Here is a 19,840-nt window from a genome sequence, read left to right as displayed (position 1 = left end):
TATTGTTACATATTATATATATGTGTAATATGTAATATAATATTTAGTAAGATTTTCATACAGTAACGTCTTTAATATGTACAGTATCTGAAGCTATAAATTAAGGCTGGAATAATAACTTAAGGGAAGTTCTACTCAATTTCAATGTACTTTAAACTTCCTTGGGAGTGGCACTTGACTGAACGGTCTTCAAATAGGAGCAATATGAAGGCATAATCTTTTATTCCCTTTACAATCCTGAGTTGCAACTATACCTACTGACATCTCAGAAAACACTGTTTCAGCTGTAACTTGCATTGCAAACCACTACAAAATCTTCAATTTCAAGAAATATATAACATTCAGAAGAAATATATATATTTACATATATATTATATATATATTTCAAGAAATATATAACGTTCTATTATCATTGTTTCAATAATAATCTGATTAGAGAGAACAAGATGAGGCAAAAGAAACAAACAACAAGGTTTGGTTGGCAATGAAACTTTTGCAAAATATTGTTTAAAAATTACAGGGAAAATAACAGTTTCTTATTCTAGGAAATGACCTGCTGATTTCTGTGTGCTAACAGAACAACAGCAGGAGAAATCAATCCAAATCATTTTGTGCTTCTGTGTGGAATTTACTGGAACACAAATTTGCAGAGCCAGACGTTTCAAACACATAATCAAAGTCCAAATAATAACCCAGCCCAGTTTCTGGAGATATATTTATTTCACGATACTAACATAATAAAATAACTTATTTGAAAGAAGTTTGTTAACTTAGTAACTAAGCAACAATAATTAGCATTTTTTGATGCTAGTCTCCTTTAAGCAAGAAAATCTATATATGTGAAAAAGAGAGAAAATTACTGTATTTTACAGACACATGCAGAAGGGCAGAATACACCTTCAAAACTTATTTTAAATCATGATGAAATCAAGGGAAAAAAGCTTCAAGTCCCCAGTGCATATCATTGCAGAATTTGATCCAATAACATATAAATACTAGTTCCTTTGTGTGATTTACATGGAATGTTAAGCAAATGAGGACTTTTCTTTAAAGTTCAACTTTCTTTTCACTGAGAAACAACAAATATTCAGGTATTTTTCCAGTCCTCCAGATAAGACTTTTAAAAGTGCTCTATTGGCACACGTTCGTTTCCTGAAAAAGTAATCCAAATTGTTTTTACCAGCTGTTTTTTTCATCCTGTTTCAGTTTTCCAAGAAAACCATTAGCAGAAGGAAACACTAAGTATAATTCTAAACAGGGAACAAGAAAATAGGACCATATATGTATTTTGACAAAGAACTTTCAGCTCTGATAAACTCTGCATCGTCTTCAGTGACAGCCTAAGGGCGTCTAGGCGTGTACATGTAATAAATCATTCAATTGAAAAGATAATTACTGAGGGGAAAAAAGCTTTCTTGATTGCAATTATACTGAACTGTTCAAATTAACATACCCACAGATGGCTCTTTGTTGTCCTACATACACATAAGAGAGAAGAATGATTCATTACTTTAGCTCACTCACTTGAAAGGAAAAAAATTCAGGATCTTGTTATTAATCACGCTTATACCACACAGGCTTTGTAAACTAAGGAGGCTTTTGACTGCAAAACCAATGTAGAACAAACGGTTAATTAGGCTTTTAGGCTGGAGTTTTCAAAGGCAGTGAAAGTTGGATGACATCTAGGTGAAAACAGCACTCTCTTTAAGCTGCAGGCAAAGATTCAGAAATATATCCCCATTATTATTTGGTCTGCAGTGCTGGCCCTTTCTGAGCATGGGCACAGCATGCACACCCTTTCAGCAAAGAATAATCTAATTAAAATGTATACTTGCATACGAACATGCTGTGCCGCTCCTTTCCAATTTAATTATAACGGTTATTACAAAAAAATGAACACTCCCTCGCCAGCAGCTTCAACATTTTTCTCTTCACAGTTACTCCTGCTGCTTTGCTCAAGTTCTTGAGACAGAGAGCTATTTCTTCGTTAGCCCCGTTCTCTTTTAGAAAAGTGTGCCTGCTTCAGATAAACACAAAGGGGACATTTTTGCCATTGAGAAGCACACGTTAATGGCCATTTCAGGACTGAAATATACCCTGCAAGCAGCTCTTTCACAGATGAAGCTAGTTTTCCTGATGACTGCTCAAAGGTCAAAATCCTGACCCTCTGAGAGAAAAATGGTAATCTATTAATCCTGTCTTTGCTTCATGGGCATTCCTTCTCTCTAGTCCTTCCTTATTTGTACCGCATTTTCGGAGTATGTTGGTGAGTAAATTACTGAGAAGCCACCCAAGTCTCAATACTGCAAAGTGAGAAAGTTGTAGCAGTCACCACCTCTGCCCTTTCCAGAAAGTTAAGAAATTGTTCCCATCCTTAGTTAATCATCAGTCTCCTTCCTAGTGGGATTATCTGACTCCCACTCTCTGGTTAAACTGTTAAATTTCCGTGCATGTTACATGTTAAGTTTCCATGCATCGACTACAATTATATTCAGAGTCTATGGCTCTCTTTCTTCCAGGATAATGATAGCAGAAATAAAACAAACTCTTTAAAGCCTAACATTTCTTGCAATATTAGTTATTTAGTACAAAAATTTGTCAGGATAAAACTAGCAAAATCCAGTAGAACAATGCCTAGCCTCTCAGGTACTGCTGTATTGCCACACATTACCATGGCAAGACTGAATTCCTTCCTACCCAGAAACATATGTTCTCCTTCTCTGTCATCCTGTCGCTGCTCTGGGAAACAACTTCCTGGAAACATTTTTCTTCCTGGCAAACTACTACTGGCAACTTTAACAGGAATCAGACCATTTTCTGTCTGTAGCCCCGATTTGGGATCTTGGTTTCCATCTAGTAATGTTTGTCAACAACTAGGTAGGAGAATCTTAAAAAGAACTGAATGCCCTATTCTACTTTAAATGTCTGCTGGGTTGCTGCTGTCTAGGAATGCCATGTGTATGCTGTCAGGTTTGGGCTCAACTACTGAAGATATCCTAAGTTCCTGTCTCGCCTGGACCATGTTCAGAGGAATGTATGATGGTACAGGTGCACAATGTTACCTTTCAGACACTTCATAGCCTCTCTTCTACATATTCCAAAAAAATGCATAGCTAATATACAGACTGAGACAGTTTTGAAATGGCTGAAATATATTCAGCACCTGTTCATTTGACATAAGAAAAGGTGGTCCTTGGATGCCTTATATTCACCTCCACTGTTTCACTTTGCAGTCATCCTCAGTATGATGCCACCAAAATCTCCCCAACCCTTTTGTTAACTAGAAGAACGTTATAATCTCTCTGCAGATCAGGGAAGAAGCTCTTGAGATGCAATTTGCAGCTCTCCTCTGTTTAGTTTCTCAGTATTTTGATCCAACCCAATTTTCTCTCACAATCCTCCAAGTGCCCCTATTCTGCACACTGGTAAACCACTAGGTAGGGAGCTGAGCAGCAGGTAGGCTAAAAAGCCTGACAGAGCAATTTTCAGATAGCAGCTCACCTCTCTCTATGCAATGAAAGCAGCAACAAATAATTATGTGTTTAGTGATACACAAACCATATTGGTTTGTTTTCTAAAAATAATTCATTTTTAGCAGGCTGACATACCACTTCTTCATCCACATGCTAAGAGAGCTTTCAGTTAAATTAACTTTACCTCCGAAGTGCCTGCATGTATCCTTTAACACCAGTTACTCCTTCATTTTATCTTTCCACCTCCACAGCTACTTGCTGTGTGACTTTTCATGGTTGCAGTGGCAACAGCGACTAATAAATTGGGTCACAGGTCAGCATCAGCCACACCAGATCTCATGTTTCCCTTCCTTTCCATCTCTCTCTTGAGAGCAACACCACAGGACATGCTCTCAGAGCACAAGAAATTAAGCATTTTCCTATACACTCACTCAATAGTTTGGTTTTTTATATTCACTTGCCAGTGACATTATCTGGCTACAATACCATCTGCATCTCACCTCTGAAGTCCAAAATAATCATTCTCTATATGTTCGATAGCATGATGGTTATAGGAAATATTCTCTGTTGCGAATTCCATCTGACTTAACTGAGCAAGTCTAAAAGCTCACGGTTTAGCAAAACAATTGCAAGAATATGCATTTCTAATGAAAACTGAAAAACAAAGCAAACAAATCCTTATGAAGTCTTTTCATACACCAAAGAAAATGAAAATATGCACAGAAGTTCTAAAACCTTTTTTTTATTCTGGAGCAAAGAACACTCTATAATGTTGTCAGTAATTGGAAAGAGTTAAATGTGTGTGTATATATATACACACATGGATAGATCAATCCCAACATTTTTTCCCAAATACAAATAAATAGACCAGATTCAATCATCTAAGTCATAAATATCATTGAATCTATCACACAAAAAAACAGTGCTTAAAATAAACACAGTCAGCAGTGGACACTGTCGTACCTTGACAAAACGTAGCATTGATCCTCTTGTAGCCTTGTGGGCATTCTGTCATAGGACTGTATCCATGGTAAGCTGAACAAAAAAATTTACATCAGATGAGCTGTAGGCTTATTTAGAGAATCTGATAACTAAGTTATTATATAACTCTAACTTTATGCAGAAATTCAAATACAGGTATATTTTTATTTTGCATATTTACTGCGAACAATTTCCATTATCCACTCAAATTTGCTCTCAGTTAAAAAGATGACATCTTTGAAATCATCCTCACTGAACTCAAAAATTCAAATAATTAGTTCTACAAACCTGCAACAAATATCATGTTGAGAAAAAATAAGGTTGAAGATTTACCCTGGAAAGTCAATGCTTTTAAAAGTGAAAATAGCTTTGGAAAGCAAAAATACATATGCGTGATGTGAAACAAATTATAGTGCACCGTTTGTTTCACCACAGTGAATTTAAATTCTTTGAAATGCACACGAAACAGAAGCAACTAAACGTCTGAAGCAAGACAAAAAGTAAAAGGGGACACGTCTCTGATTTACCTAAAAATTTTTCTGAGTTTTAGAAATCTATGTGACTTATTGGCTGATCAGTGGAAACTGCCAAGAGTGTAACAGCACCGCAAAATACAAAGTCCAATTTTGACAAAATAGAAAGTGTTCTGTTAAATAGGTTTTTTCTGTTTATTGTTTCTTTCCTCCACTTAAGGTTGCCTTTGAGACTACAGAAAACTGCTTATTGATTCTTCAATTGTTCTAGCATAATAAAAATGAGACCAGTAACTTCTCTGCTTGTTATAAGCTAAGCTCTTGACAAAACCCAGTACTTCAGCAAACACACAGATCTAATGTTTGGCATCGTGATCACAAAAGTGATTTCAGTAAAGAGTCAATAGTTTTTCATAATTTGAATGCTACAACAGGATACATTCAACATTTGGTCAGAATTTAAAAGTTAAGCTGGCCAAAAAAAAAAAAAAAAAAAAAAAAAAAGAAGCATTACACTACATCCTTAGTGTACACAAACTGTCAAATTAGAACAAAGTGAGATAGCGATTTCACTTGGCATTATTTCACATGTGATGCCTGAACTGCACATAACTGCACATTTATCCCTACAGTTTAGTTCAGAACTGGAAATCAATTCATTACAAGGGGAAACATTACAAAAAATACATTTTTAAACTTGTTTTAAAGTTTTTCATATGCTCTGGAAGAATTTAAGTGATGATCTTGAGACACAGTTTTTGGAGTAAGGTAATTTTAAATTGCTGTGATTATTTCAAATAATTGCTTAATTAGAACATAACGACATTTTTGATGTGATGAGGGACATGGCTAAGTGAGAACTATTGGTGATAGTTGGACTGGATGATTGGACTAGATGATTTTGTAGGCCTTTTCCAACCTTGATGTTTCTGTGATTCGGTGACACTTTCAAAATGGCTTGAAGCTATGAAGTAGTTAAACACTAAAATCGTGAGGGGTACAGTGAGGTCTAAAAACATCAGTGAAACACTAACCATTAATGCTGTCAGAGTTAGATTCATTTTCTCACTGATTATGTCCTAATTTATCCGTGCTTCCCATTATAGAGCTCATTCAGTTAATATTAAAACCAAAACACCTAGTTATTGTGGACATAATCCGTAGTACCCTGTAGATCTAACATAGTACAAGCAGAGCTCTTCCAGTTGCACATGGAGAGCAGCCCATAATCTGTGCCAGGTCTTTTCCAGTGCCACAATGCATTTTCCCTTCCATGGTGACTCAGCTGCTCTAGAAAGTTTAATGGTGGAGTGAGGTCAGAGACTTCAATCTCTCCATCCCTACTCATCCTGCTCCCACACTGAACAGGAAACAGTAGCTTATTGGCAGCCTTCTTCTTCCTTGTTCTAAGAGCAGCAACATAAACAGGTCATAGTAGTGTATGAAGCTTGTGAAGTGATGGCTAGTCATCCATGTGGTAACTGGATGGAGTCCTACATTACTTACACTTTACTCACTCAGATAACCTGTTTGTAATTACTAACTGTAACCAAGAAGCCTGAGCAATCATAATATTTCCCATGTAACACAGAAATGAAGTTTGTTTTAAAGGTCTTCTTCTGTAGAAGTTCACAGAAACAGAGATCTCCAAAAATTCTTCCTTTATTTTAATGTAACGCTGAATAATCTACAGACTTAGAGACGCAGGAATTGTCTCAGGCCAAGGCACTCATCTTTGCAACAGGACTGGTCCCTGACTGAGCAGTGGATATTTAAAGGATACATACAGGATACTTGGGCCCGGATCCAGATTTTAAAGTTCTAGTTGTGTGCCTAAGTTCAAATTGGACATCTATAAAACCCTGAGATGCTGCAAGATCACTTAAACTCCTGCAACACTCCAAATTTGATTGCTTAAGTTCTTAGAAATCTGAAAATTCACCATTTACACCCATGCAGATTTTCAAAAGATATTGCATGATTGAACAGCATCGTGCTTAAATAATTTATAAATAAAATATATAATGATAAATTGCAGATACTTCGATCAAAGCTTCCTGATCAGTTCAGTCAGTGAATGTTCTTAAAGCAATCAACTCCCCAGCCATACTCATGATATAATGTAATTGGAGATGACACTGTATTTTAATCTGTGGAAAACAGTATACACACATTTCCTCCTCTCTAAGAAGGGCAGAAAGATAATGTACAGTGAGAGCTCCTACCTATAAAGATGAGAAGCACATCCCACTTAATTTCAAACCCTTACTTTCCAGGAATACCTTTACCACAAGAACAGGGTTATTCTAAGTAATAACATACCCTGTTTCCTCTTGAAATTACAGCTTCCTCTTGAAATCACAATTACAACAAAAAAACAATTCCAAATTCATTGAGTCAGAAGGCAGGGATAAGCACAACTCACACTATTAGTAATTAACAATACCAGGAAAGAGACTGAATTCCCATTCCTGTTCCAAGAAATGTTTCTTCATTTTATGGATTAAGGCATCTCCTCATAGGTATAAAATGTAGACTTGAAACTCTTCTGGCAGATGAAGGAACTCTCAATTGCCTCATCTTGAGAAAATGTGTTAGCCACTAAGGTTTTATATGAAAAGGACAATGATCCTCTCATTAGTATTTACAAAAAATTACTCAATGCATTGATAAAGGCTGGTGGAGGTTTTAGGGCTGTACATCCCAGTTGCGTTCAGTCATTTCTCTGTAGCCTCTAGGAGGAATCTAGGAGACCGAGATTTCAAAGGTGGTTTGCCCCAGTGTTTCCCTATTGGCTTTAACAGCATACAGAGTGTGTTGGTATTATGTAGCTTCCTGAACAGCATACTGCCCAGAGTGGATTTCAGGATGGGAAAGTTTGTTTTTTACTGAAGCTGTGGAGAATCAGACATGGACTTCCCTTGGAACTAAGCACCGAAAATTTATATTAGTTCTTAGAATCACAGAATGGTTTGAGTTGGAGGGATCTTAGAGATTATCTAGTTCCAGCCCTGCTGCCATGGGCAATTTTCCAGAGGCAAATCTGAATCTACTAGGCAATACATTCTGCACATCCACATACTTCTAATGAACAAAACTTTTAGCTGTAATTAAATTGCTACACATTTTGAGAAAGCTATAAAATCAGGACACATTTCACAATTCACAGCGATGTTACACTAATACAAAAGGAATGTCCCTGTGAGCAATTTACTAACAGGGACATTCAGAAATTTACCCCAAGTATGCTCTCTTTTGGAAGCAAAGCAGAAGGTAAACATACTCCAAAACATAAAATTTTTATGTTTCATAAAGTCGTGCAGGCTCTTCTGTGGAAGGAGAAGCCAGAGAAGTGGAAGTCAAAGTAAATTTTCTTCTGGGGTTATACTTATTACATTAGACTTGTAGACAATAGTACCTTTCCAAAACATCAAACACTGAACATGCTTCATGTATCACAATACGTGAAGGAGTACTTCTATAAGAAGTAGCCATCTGTAGGAGTAACAGTGGCCTTGGAGACCTAGATAATGACTGCAGCTTCTTGCACCACTTTTGGGCCTGTTAACAGGGATCTAACTCCGTTCGCAACTTCACCATTTTATTCTTTCATTGAGTGATAAATATAATAAATGACAGAAGTATTGCTGGTTTTGTGCAATAACCGCATAATTCATGAAAGTTTAAGAGGATAGCTGCACTTATCATCTGGAATTTCTTTCTCATTATAACATCATGTCAAATCATAACAAACCAGTGAGGAAAGTCTTTGTCACAGTTAAATTGTCAAGGAAGTTACTCCAAAACAGAGTGAAAAACCATGTATAACTGATAATTTAGAGCCTAGAAAAATTTGGCTCCAAACTTGAAAGTTCATCCGCAGTCTCAGGAGGTCATTGCATTCACTCCAACCAGTAACTGGCGCCTCTATAATTTAAAATTTCTGTACAGACTTTTTAAAAAAAAAAAATAAATCCAGCTGGAAGAGGCAAGATGACTCAATGTCATTACCCTTCTTGAGAAAAATGCAACAGTGCATCATTGCCTAAGAGGAAGAGGAGGAAGCAAGAAAAAAAGAAAAAAACCACAACCACACTAGCACTGTTGGCTGTGTTGAGTGCCTGCGTACTGTAACTGCTGGCATGCAAGAGAATCCCAGTTTCTGCAACCTGCCCCTAATCAAAGCATGGTGTGTTCTCTCTACTACGTTCTTTTTCTTTTCCTCCCACAGAAAAAAAAAAAAAAAAAAAAAAAAAAAAGAGCAACTACTACTTGAGAAAAGAAGTTACAAACTTGTCCAGAGAATAACAACAAAGAAACACTTACATGGCTTCTTGGGACACTTCTGGCATTTGTTAAAACCCCAGGAAGTACCCACTGTTCCACAGCAGTCTTCTTGCTTTGAAAGACCAGGAAGTGCTTTGCCACACTGGAAAAGTTGGGTAAAGAATATTCAGGTTAGTGCTGTTGCATGATACTCACCTGTAGGATCATGTTTCTCTTTCAATCATCTTGGGTGAGCTTCTTGTAACTGAGGCACCAACAGATGACTAGAGCTCTTAGCCAAGTTTAAACAATGCCCATGAATGGCTCTCTGCACAGGAATGAGCAGGTTTGGTTATATTATTACCCTCTTCTGCTTCAAACTCAAAAGGAAGATAAAAGAGAAGAAAATAGATAGTATATTATTCTTCGTCACAGAACTGTCCTCCTCTGCTTTTTCAAAAGCCATGTACATTATTTTAAATAAATTACTCGCTTAAAAAAGTATTATTTTAAAGAGTATAACTGATTTCTATATTGTTATTTCCTATGTTAATAAGGCTCGACTTTCTGTCAACTTATGTTTAATGTTTGTGACTGTTACTGAAAATTGCCAAATTATTACATAAGATTCTGCTATTCAGATAATGAAGAATTAAGGAATACATGACTCTTGTCAAAGTGAGATGCATTACTCAAAATGCTTCGTGCAAATATTTAAACTGATCTTGCAATCATTTCTAATCCAATCACTTCCTGTATTTTTTTTCCTGATTAAGAAACAAAGTTAAAATGTATTTCTCTATGAGAGATAAAGACATTAAGAAGTACATCTACACTTGTCAACTAGGTTCAAAATCAAAGCATTCAAAGCGTGAGAGAAGTGCATAACAGGTGCACTTTAAAAGCAAATACTGATATAAATAGGCATTGCAGGAAATAATTCAAATGCGTTGAAGTGTGAATTTGCACTAGAGTGAATGAACCTTCCCTGATCTAACTTTTCTTCCTGACTAAATATAAAAACCTCTGAACCAAATGACCACCGGTGTTTATTTTTCAGTTAAGATAGCTGTCTTGTCCTCCAGCACAGGCTGCATGGCCTTGTGGTTGCATTCGCTTCTACTGATAACCCTGTCATTCTGTAGTGGAGATGCATACTGAACACACAGGCACTGACAGCTTCTTCTCAGCTTCCTAAAGTTCTTCTAGTATGCAAATGCTCATAGGTCACTGATGTTTCTGAAGTACAAAGTTACTCTATAAGGCTTCACAGTGTGAATACCAGCAGGACAGTAGGCCACCATACAGTACAGAGCTCTAACATATCAGTGGGTTCCCTCTTCCTATGGGGAGGACTGGCAAGGTACCATTCCAAGCATCCTCTCAGCCCCTTTCTCACACATTCCCTAGGAATACTGTGGAATATCTCAGCAACAAAGTGAAAGCAGCATAATTTAAACATCAAATAACTCATGTTTGAGCAGCCAGGAGCATCCTCTGCCCAAGCCTCCTATATGAGATGGAGTTTTAGTACCAGAGCAACTTCAGCAAAGTTACTGTGTGCCTCTGCCCATCATATCTATATAATAAGTGGTAGCACCATTTGTGCCTTGAGCCACATTTGGAGATGATACATGCACAGCAGAAAGAACAGAGCACCTGGACAGGTTAGAAGATACTCTGTAGAAGCCTGCTTTCATGCGACCATCTGCAGATGGTCTTGTCCCAAATTTTCCCATGCTCCTAGGGAAAAACAATTGTATCCTGGATTGTATTTGGCAATGTTAAAGCAGTAACATATCTATGCTTTTCAGATGTAGGCCCAGGCATGCACTATCTGAGCACATCTTTTGGGCTATCTTGCTCTCTGCTACTTGAGAACTGGCAGGATTAGTACATCACTGACCATTCCTGATCTTTCAGTTACACTCTGATCTGATTTCAGAAGCAACTCTCAGTCAGGCACAAAGGCAGGCAAGGTGTGAGAAGAGGGAATTCTGCACACCTCCAGTCTGCTGCAGCACCTCAGCTCTTCTCAAAATGGGAACTAGCTGAGGATTACTAATAATGTCTCCTCCAATTAAAAAAACTAAACTAAAAAAAAAAAAAGTATAGAATTCACACTACGCCTTTACACAACACTGCTCTTTTCAAGTTACATGCGAAGTGAGGGTGCTCTCAGAAGACTGTTCTACTTTATTTACATCTGTTAAACTCTTTTCAAAGAGCAGGTACTGCTTCTCCCCAGGAACCTCTTAGACTCAAGTCATACTCTGTGGCAGTTCGTGAGAGCCTGCTCCAGCAATTTCTACTCAACTCTCCCTCCCTGCTTTGTGCCTCAGTTTTACAACTCTTCTCCCTCTGAAAAGAAGTGGGAGGAATTGAGGCTGATGCTGCACCTCCCCTTACGATCTCAGAAACTGAGACTTTGGGCAGCCAGGCAGATAACGTAACACCCTGTGCTCCTCGCAAGGTCACAGGCTTCAAGGACACATTCCAGCAGTATGCACATGAAGAGGCAAGACTACACTGACATGACAGCCAACACGCCATCATTAACTAGTACTTTCTTCTCCCCCCTAAAATAGAAAAGCTGTAATCTAGCAATAGTAAATGAAAGGCAAAATAAAGGTTAAAAATTAGAAAGGAAAAAAGGAAAGGAGGAGGAAGATGGACTGAAGCCTATTTTGAGTTTAGGTGTGGTGCTATAGCATTTGCTCTCTACTGAAAATCATGATCTCTGTGGTCATAACTTTTTCAAATTTCCATAAAAAACCATGAGCAAAAATAAGGATGCCAAAGTCTGAGTCATCTGGCAACTGTGGTTTGTAGTCCTGTCAGTAAAAACTGGCAATGTTTAAAGGTGCTGCTCCCACTGCCTCTATGGTGAATTAAAGCTTGAAGAATCGATAATAATTTGGTTAGCGTCCAGATCATTGTAGAAACTGGCCAGCGAGGAAAAGCCAACTGCCACATGGGGCTCCTTGTAGTATGAGGCCTATGTAATTTTGGAGCTATGTATCAGAAAAAATGATTGCTCTGTAAAGTACTAAGCCAAGCAGAAACAGCGCATTCTTCTACGGCTAATAAACCCTAATTTCTCTGGTAACTCTAACAGCACTTCAGACACTCTCAATACTCATGGCACCGCACAAGTTGTTTCCGAGCCAGTAACAATTTCTTACGATGTTCCTCCCTTTCTCAGGCCCTAAGCATTACTGAATTGAAGCTCTGTTTCTAGAGGTCTCAAGAACTTTTAGGTAATTTCTCTCCTCGTCAAAAATCTTATCCGCTTCCTACCACTGAGAAGAACTCATTAGTTCTTCAGAAAGTCTATTCCAGTCTCTGAGTCACAAGTGACTGGAAAAGTCACTTGGGAGAATCCATGCCTATTTTTAGTTTGTCTCACTATTCAATACAACTCCAACACATAAGCACAGGACTAAAATAAGCGATGAAGCTAAACACGTGCACATAGCTTGTATTATGCATGAAGGTGACGCCATTTTCTATGCTTAGGTTTACAACTTTCTATCCATCCTCCATACATATTTTAAACTAATCCAGCCTTATTCCTGAGGGCTTCTGGAAAACTCCTCACAGAGAGAGAACAGATTTTCATGAATGATACATCTGTCACAAGGTTATGGTTTTGACATGATTCCTATTGGCTCAGAAGGTAAAAAAGACATGAAGGATTGGTATAAAAGAGCTTAAACTGTGCTGAAAGGGGCTCAGCAGTAGCAGCACTATGAAGCACACATGGTACTGCTATAAAACAAAGTTCTTCCAGGGTAAAGCACTCACAGACACTGAAAGTATTGTTTCGAGTCCACATATTTTCTCCATGCGTGCCTGGGCTTCTATGCCAATATTTTATATAACCGGAGGAAGTACCAAATATTCCCGCTGTTCGACTGGAATTCTGGCTGACCCTGTGCTGGTGCACAAAGGCAACCCCAAGCCACATCACCTCTTTGTTCCCTTGTCCAGCGTCTGTCCCACCTCCGCGGTGCTAACAGTACTTGAGTTGTGCACCACTACTAATATCTTTTCCAATGCTTGGGAAAAGGAAGGATTACATCCTCGAAATCCCCCCGCTAAGGCAGTAGGAGGAATGTATTCAGCTCCTGTTGAAGTGCAGTAGGGAGCCCAGTCCAGCAATTAGTGTCAGGACAGTCGCAAAGGGCTCTGATAAAGGACCAGAAGGTTTCCTGAGACTCTCACTCCTGCGTGACCCATCTACAAATCCCTGTCACGAGCTATTAGTTAAAACCACAATACAGGCATAAATAAAGGAGTGTCACATGATTAACTATGATTGAAATCGATAGGTGCTTTGCCCGAGTTAATAGCTAATGACTCTGGGATTCAGCTCCAAAGACCGCATTTCACATACCACAATAGCAAAAGAGAATGGATACACTGTTTAACTTTCTGTAAACTATTCAACAGGCACAGACCTTGGATTGTTACTTCTTTCTCCCCCTTTTTTTTTTCCTATAGGTATTACAAAAAGAGTGGGAAACCCCAAACTCAATAAACCCTATTACTGAAACAATTTACAAACACACTTAATTAGCGTACTGACCATAAGCTGAGTGACAGGTTGATACAAATGAAGAGCATTATCCGCTGTAGCACTGGCACACTAGCAGCCATTGTCTCAAAAGCAGAGGAGAGAACTTAAATGCTTCCAGACTTTCTAAAAGAACTGGTAAAGAATTTGCTTTGGCTTAACTAGAACATTCTTCTTAGGCAAGCAAAAATCACCCAGCTTTCTTTTATTCGAGTAATTAGAACAATGTTTGGTGTTTCTGGTATCTGGATACATCTTTTAATCTCCTGATACTTTGGGGTATTGATTTTGCAAAAAATCCATTGTGAATGAAGCATCAATCCTGCAAATGAATCCACACTGATTTCTGACAGCCTATTTGTTTAAAAACTTCAGAAGCCAAACCATGAGCTTCAAGGAATTCCAGACAGTTATTTTATTTTATGAGATGGTATTTTTAAGACTATTCTAAAGAAAAAAAAGTACTTTAGAAGCGCTTTAGGAGAAAAAGCACCAAAATGGAGCAGAAAATTTTACTTCCATCATTTTTTTCTTGCCTTAAGAATACAAATACAGAAGTTTATTTCATACAGTTGTCAAAAAATAAAAAAAACCTCTGAAATTTACCTGCAAAGCAAACATTTTATTAAATCTGAAGTTCATGAGGGGTATTCTTATGGCTGAGTGAATAACTTCAGTTGGCATATTACTACTGTCATCACCTCCAGACTACATGTGCTATGAACATCCTGCATACAGTAGGGACAGATAAGATTAGGTCACTCACTAAAAACAATCAACATACTTTGCTACTCAGCAGTGATCTAAGTTCTGCTCCTAAAAAGTGTGTGCGTGCTCTCTAAGTTCAGTACATGGTCACTGTGTGTCCTCATGTCAACCAAGTTAAGTAAACGCCTGATGATTTGCAGTCAGAATTTATGGTGATACAGCACTGATACAGCACTGACAGTTCCTAAGTTTTACTGGCTGTCACCTATCACTTGTGTGATTTTGTATTTTACCAACTCCAACAGCAGAGGAGGGGGGGTTGCTCAAATCAAGATAAATGTTTCCTGTAAGAGGCATTACTGAAAAAGAAACAATTTTCATTTAAATATATCCCACAAAAATGCTGATCAACTGACTTCTGCTTATCAAACACATTTGTTGCTGTTCAGAACAAAGCAGCCCTTGAAACATATCTGAATGCATATGTATAACTATCAAAAGATGCTTCTCTTGTCTGCTATAAATGATACATTTTGGTTTTCTTTAATAGGATATTTCAATGTTTTATCATAATATACTAAGCCTTGCCTCACAATACCAGAACAACTCTAATTCAGCTTCCCTACTCAATGGGGTCATAATAAGTGCAGATCTTTTCTACAACACTTTTCACGGCATTTTGCAGGAGACCACAAAGCATCATTCATTAAACCACTGACAAACAAGGGGTAGAACATGTCACCTGAAAACTGTGGCATGCAGTTGATCTGAATTTAATACAATCCCCAAAAAGAGGGTCAGAAGAGAGCATTATTAACTGAAATGATTTCTGTGACCATTTCAGAGAGTAGACCATACATTCTCTGCAGCTGCATCAGTACAACTGAGAGACAGGGAAGAGGAATGAACAAATATAGGCAGAGCTGGTTTTCTAGTCTGGACATTTTGGAATGTTGCTTCCATCCAGGCAAAGATATTAAAATCAGTCTTTCTTCAGAATTAAAAAAAAAATAATTATTTTGTTTTGAAGTTATACCAAAAGTCTCCTTAAGTAAAACAGATATTTAAGAAAAACAGCCATAAAGAGTCTCGCCTTAGAGAAATCTGGAATCAGCTTCTACAATTCCTAGCTGTTTTGCAAAAAACACCCTCCTCTTCATAGTTACGCAAAAGAGAGACCAAAACAATTCTGAGAAGACAAACAAACAAACAAAAAAAACCCCAGCCAAAATACTGAAATGTAGGAACCATTAAAAAATGCAAGAAAAATTTTAACAGACTCAAAGTGTACTCAAGGTTAGAAAACATCAGCTAACTTCTCTTTATATAAATTTCAGTAGATAGTAGGTATCTGCTTTCTTTTCTCAATTTAAAAGCAAAGCACTCATAAAGCAAATTTAATAGCATTTGAGATTAACATAACTTGTTATTAGGTGACTGCTGACAACGTAGAAGTATTTTGGGAAAGATATCCTGTGTCATAACAAAAGCATATGTATTAGAATTACAGTCAAAAGCAGCTGAAGAGGAAGAACTAAGAAAGAAAAAGAAATTGAACCACCCTTATTCACTTGATTTTTAAATACAATTTTACAAATCAGTGCTTGAGGATGACTCCATGTTTCAGAAACAGAAGCTTACAGTGCTGACCACAACTCAACTGCTCTCCATCTGATGTAGCGTTTTTATCCTATTGCTCCTGTCGTATTTGTTTTCTAACTCCAGGTCTATAACTTCTCAACATCATTTTACACACAACAAGGAGTTCAGGAACAAGTTTGACCCCTGCTGTTTTACAACAACAATCACTTTCTGGTCTGCACCTTAACTGCCTGCTTACGCTACGCTGTGCAAAAATCTTGTTGGTATCAGGAAAGCGTTGATGAACCACCACTGATGTACGTGGTGTAACATAGTAAGCTATCATGTAACGTAGCAAGTTCTCCTGAAGCAATCACTGTAACACCTACCAGAGGGGAACTATTTGTTAAATGCACTGATGGGAGAAAAGAGGGGCAGCCAGAATTGGTGAATCAACATTAGTTGAAAGCCATTCAGAAGATTATTTACTTCTGACATTTTTTTTTCCAAATTCTAATATTAACATTACTTCTGTAGTTACTCTCTTCATTTTATTTCCCAATGCTGAGGTCAATCCACAAAACAGTCACAATTAAGGAACATATACAAACACGTATTTATGAAAACATAAATCTTCTTTATGTATTCTAACTAAAATAGGAAACTTCATCTAGCCACTCTCAATTACTGTCCTCCTCTTTTGTCCTTCTAAGCACATAGACCGCTGTCTTTTCACAAACCTTTTAGTATCCTTTTCTCATGGTCACTGCTTTTGGCTATAGTCACTTGTGATACCACAGACAAGTGAGCAAATACGAGGTCTAGAAGAATTTCTGTTCTGAATAAGGAGTGAACTAATGCTTGACAATATGATGAGGTTCTTCAACTGTCCATGGCATAATGTCCTCCAAGCTTCAATTCAGGATGGCTCCAGTTGCTAAATTAAACAGTATGCACTCTGTTGGAATTCAACTGCAGAAAACACACCCTGGCTATTGTGGGATTTGAGTACAGCAACCAGCCTACAGTTTGTTCAGGACTACTGCTTTTTAATAAGACACATTAAAAGAATTTAACTAAGGTGGGGTGAGAAAGAATGCAATGAGAGACAATGAATATTCCACAGAAGGCTGTGGGGAAAAAAATGAAAAAGAAAAAGAAAAAGAAAAAGAAAAAGAAAAAGAAAAAGAAAAAGAAAAAGAAAAAGAAAAAGAAAAAGAAAAAGAAAAAGAAAAAGAAAAAGAAAAAGAAAAAGAAAAAGAAAAAGAAAAAGAAAAAGAAAAAGAAAAAGAAAAAGAAAAAGAAAAAGAAAAAGAGAGAAAAAGAAAAAAAAAGGAAAAGAAAAAAAGAGAAAATGTTATTTTAACAAAATTCAAGAAAGAAGATGGAGAGTGAAAGGAATATTAAAAAAAAAATAAAATGATAAAATGGCTACACATACACAAAAAGCAGTAAAGATTCTGATACTTATGGTCCAGGCTAAAAATGTTAAGTTCAGCTAATCCTTATTTTAAAGTTGGTTGATTTGCCTGCAGGAGGCCACACACACATCCTTCCACTCCATTCTGCTCTATAGACAATAAAATCACCTCTGATCTCAGGATATTTAATAAAACATTTCCCAAGCCAACTATACAATCCGCCCTGCAAAAAAATGTCTAAACATTGATAATGGTTGAAAAAGTAAGGATACCAGAATTATCTAGTCTAAACTCCCGAAAGATCTTGCAACATGTTGCTATTAATGAAGAAAAACTAAATTTAGCAGCTTGTTTGTACAAATAAAAAGAATACTTGTATTTAGGAAAGCCAATATTTTTTTTTAAAAAAAGAAACAAACAAAAAGGCAAGTTATTTTAGAATGTGCCTATGTAAGAATAAATAACTCTGTGCATATTTTCCAGCTAAAGGTATATTTAAAACACGCAGATAAATAATATTCACTATCTGACCACAGGAAAAGCATTTAACATTTCAATTTCAAAACTGAAAGGAGAATAAGTCACTTGAATCTATATTTTCTGCAAGGTCTTAAACACATGTTCTACAGAACACTACCCTACAGCTCCATTTATAAATGGAACTATAAAATTAAATAACAAAAAAATCTAACTACGTTCTTGTCCAAGACAGAGACCTAAATATGAATGAAGTCTGTAAAAAATGGGAACACATTATTCTAAACTAAGAGGCAGTCTCCATTCTTGAGAGCACTGCAAAGGCACAGTTTTTCAGGGGAGTATTAAAAAACAAAAACCAATGGAAAAAATCAAGACTGAGCATTTAATAGGTTTCTAAGTCAGGCCTGAAGATGATGCGAGTAGTTTTCCCCTTTCCTCCCCCTTTAAAACCATCGCAATGTGAGAGACAAGTACTGCACAGAGCACGTTTTAGATATGGATAAATATTTGAAATATCCCCCTTGTGCCCGTGCCAGAAAGAACAGACGTGAAATTTGCCCAGCATAATAGGTAAAAAATAAAAGGTACAAAGCTTAACATTCAGAGGAAGGAATTTTATCTCAATTATTAATTGCAGTATTTTAAAATATTACATGATAATGCCATGTTTGTTAGAATTCTCATTCTTATGAAATAGGGATTGATTTACTTTTTTACATAGGCATAGTGTCTTTCAGTCAAATCCATAAGCTTCCAGTTAAACACATACTTCAACTTGCCAGAATCAGACTCCCAAGTTAAGGCTTTTATGTTATTGAAATAGACAAGCTCAAAGATCTCATCAGTATGAACTAACACTGTGGATAACAAATCAAGCATTTAACAGTTAGTGAAGACTAGCATTTAATGTTCCATATGCAAAGTTAACCCTGATTTTTAGAAATGCCGAAGGTGGACAATGAGAATAAAAAAATTTCAGCTTAAAAATTCAACCTTGGCAAGGTGATAAGCAGTCGGTAATGGTGTCTCACTAACATTCTTGCAAGCTATCCATATATCTACATATATGCGGAAATATATAAATATGACAATACTGTGTTGCTCAAGAGTCTGAAAGAAAATATGATTTTGAACAGTTACTTGAAAAGTATGAGTGAAATAGTATGTGTGAACATACTGCTTTAAAATGAAGTTTTAATGATTTAGCAAACTCTCGGTTGGCTTTCCTGATTTCTCTGTTCCATTCAATGGTCACATTTAAATGGAGTCAAAACATTAGCCTATAATACTGACAAACCTAGGTAGTTGTTGAAAAGGAATTTAAGGGAAGACTACAACTCCTTGATAAACTCTGACCGCTGAGATGCACATGCAATTGGGCTCATTAAAGCAAAGGACGGTCCAAGCTGTGGAAGATGGTATAACTTTAAACGTTTGATCAGAAGAGATAGAGCTATGACTTGAGTCATTATTTTATTTGGAAAAATGGCTCATAAATGGAGAAGAGGCAGCTAAAATACTTTGAAATCAGAACATGGGGGATACAAATCTACAGAAACTTAACATATCTCTTGAAAGAACAGCAGGTTTCAGAACAATGTTACTTTCTAAACTATTTTACAGTTTATTCTCAGAAGAATTTTCTTTTGAGAAAGGATGGTCAAATGCATCTTATCCCTGTAGTTGATGAAAAATCATACAGAATTACAAAATGGCTTGTGTTGGAAGAAACCCTAAATACTGTCTAATTCCAATCCCTCTCCCCTGCCCTGTTGTGGATGAGGTTGCCAGTCACTACCCAGATCAGACTACCCAGGAACCCATCAAGCCTGGCAGAATTATTTCAGTCTTTCATAGTGTTGTTTTAAAGGCATTTGT

At 37.0% G+C, this 19,840-nt stretch overlaps 1 protein-coding gene across 8 annotated transcripts in view; it reads right to left on the bottom strand.

The window, feature by feature from the left end:
• The window catches only part of LTBP1 (latent transforming growth factor beta binding protein 1), a 176,232-nt gene that overhangs the window by 72,308 nt on the left and 84,084 nt on the right, over nt 1-19,840 (bottom strand). For all 8 annotated transcript variants that reach the window (XM_052684049.1, XM_052684031.1, XM_052684021.1 and 5 more), the window contains 2 exons: nt 9,254-9,356; nt 4,437-4,508 (listed from right to left, as the gene is read on the bottom strand). In XM_052684049.1, coding sequence (XP_052540009.1) covers nt 4,437-4,508; nt 9,254-9,356 — 175 coding nt within the window. The remainder of the gene's footprint in view (nt 1-4,436; nt 4,509-9,253; nt 9,357-19,840) is intronic.

Source organism: Tympanuchus pallidicinctus, unplaced genomic scaffold (genome assembly GCF_026119805.1).
Source record: "Tympanuchus pallidicinctus isolate F22 unplaced genomic scaffold, pur_lepc_1.0 scaffold1, whole genome shotgun sequence".
Taxonomy (NCBI): domain Eukaryota; kingdom Metazoa; phylum Chordata; class Aves; order Galliformes; family Phasianidae; genus Tympanuchus; species Tympanuchus pallidicinctus.
The sequence above is the reverse complement of the archived record's forward strand: the minus strand, read 5'-3'. Positions and strand labels throughout refer to the sequence as shown.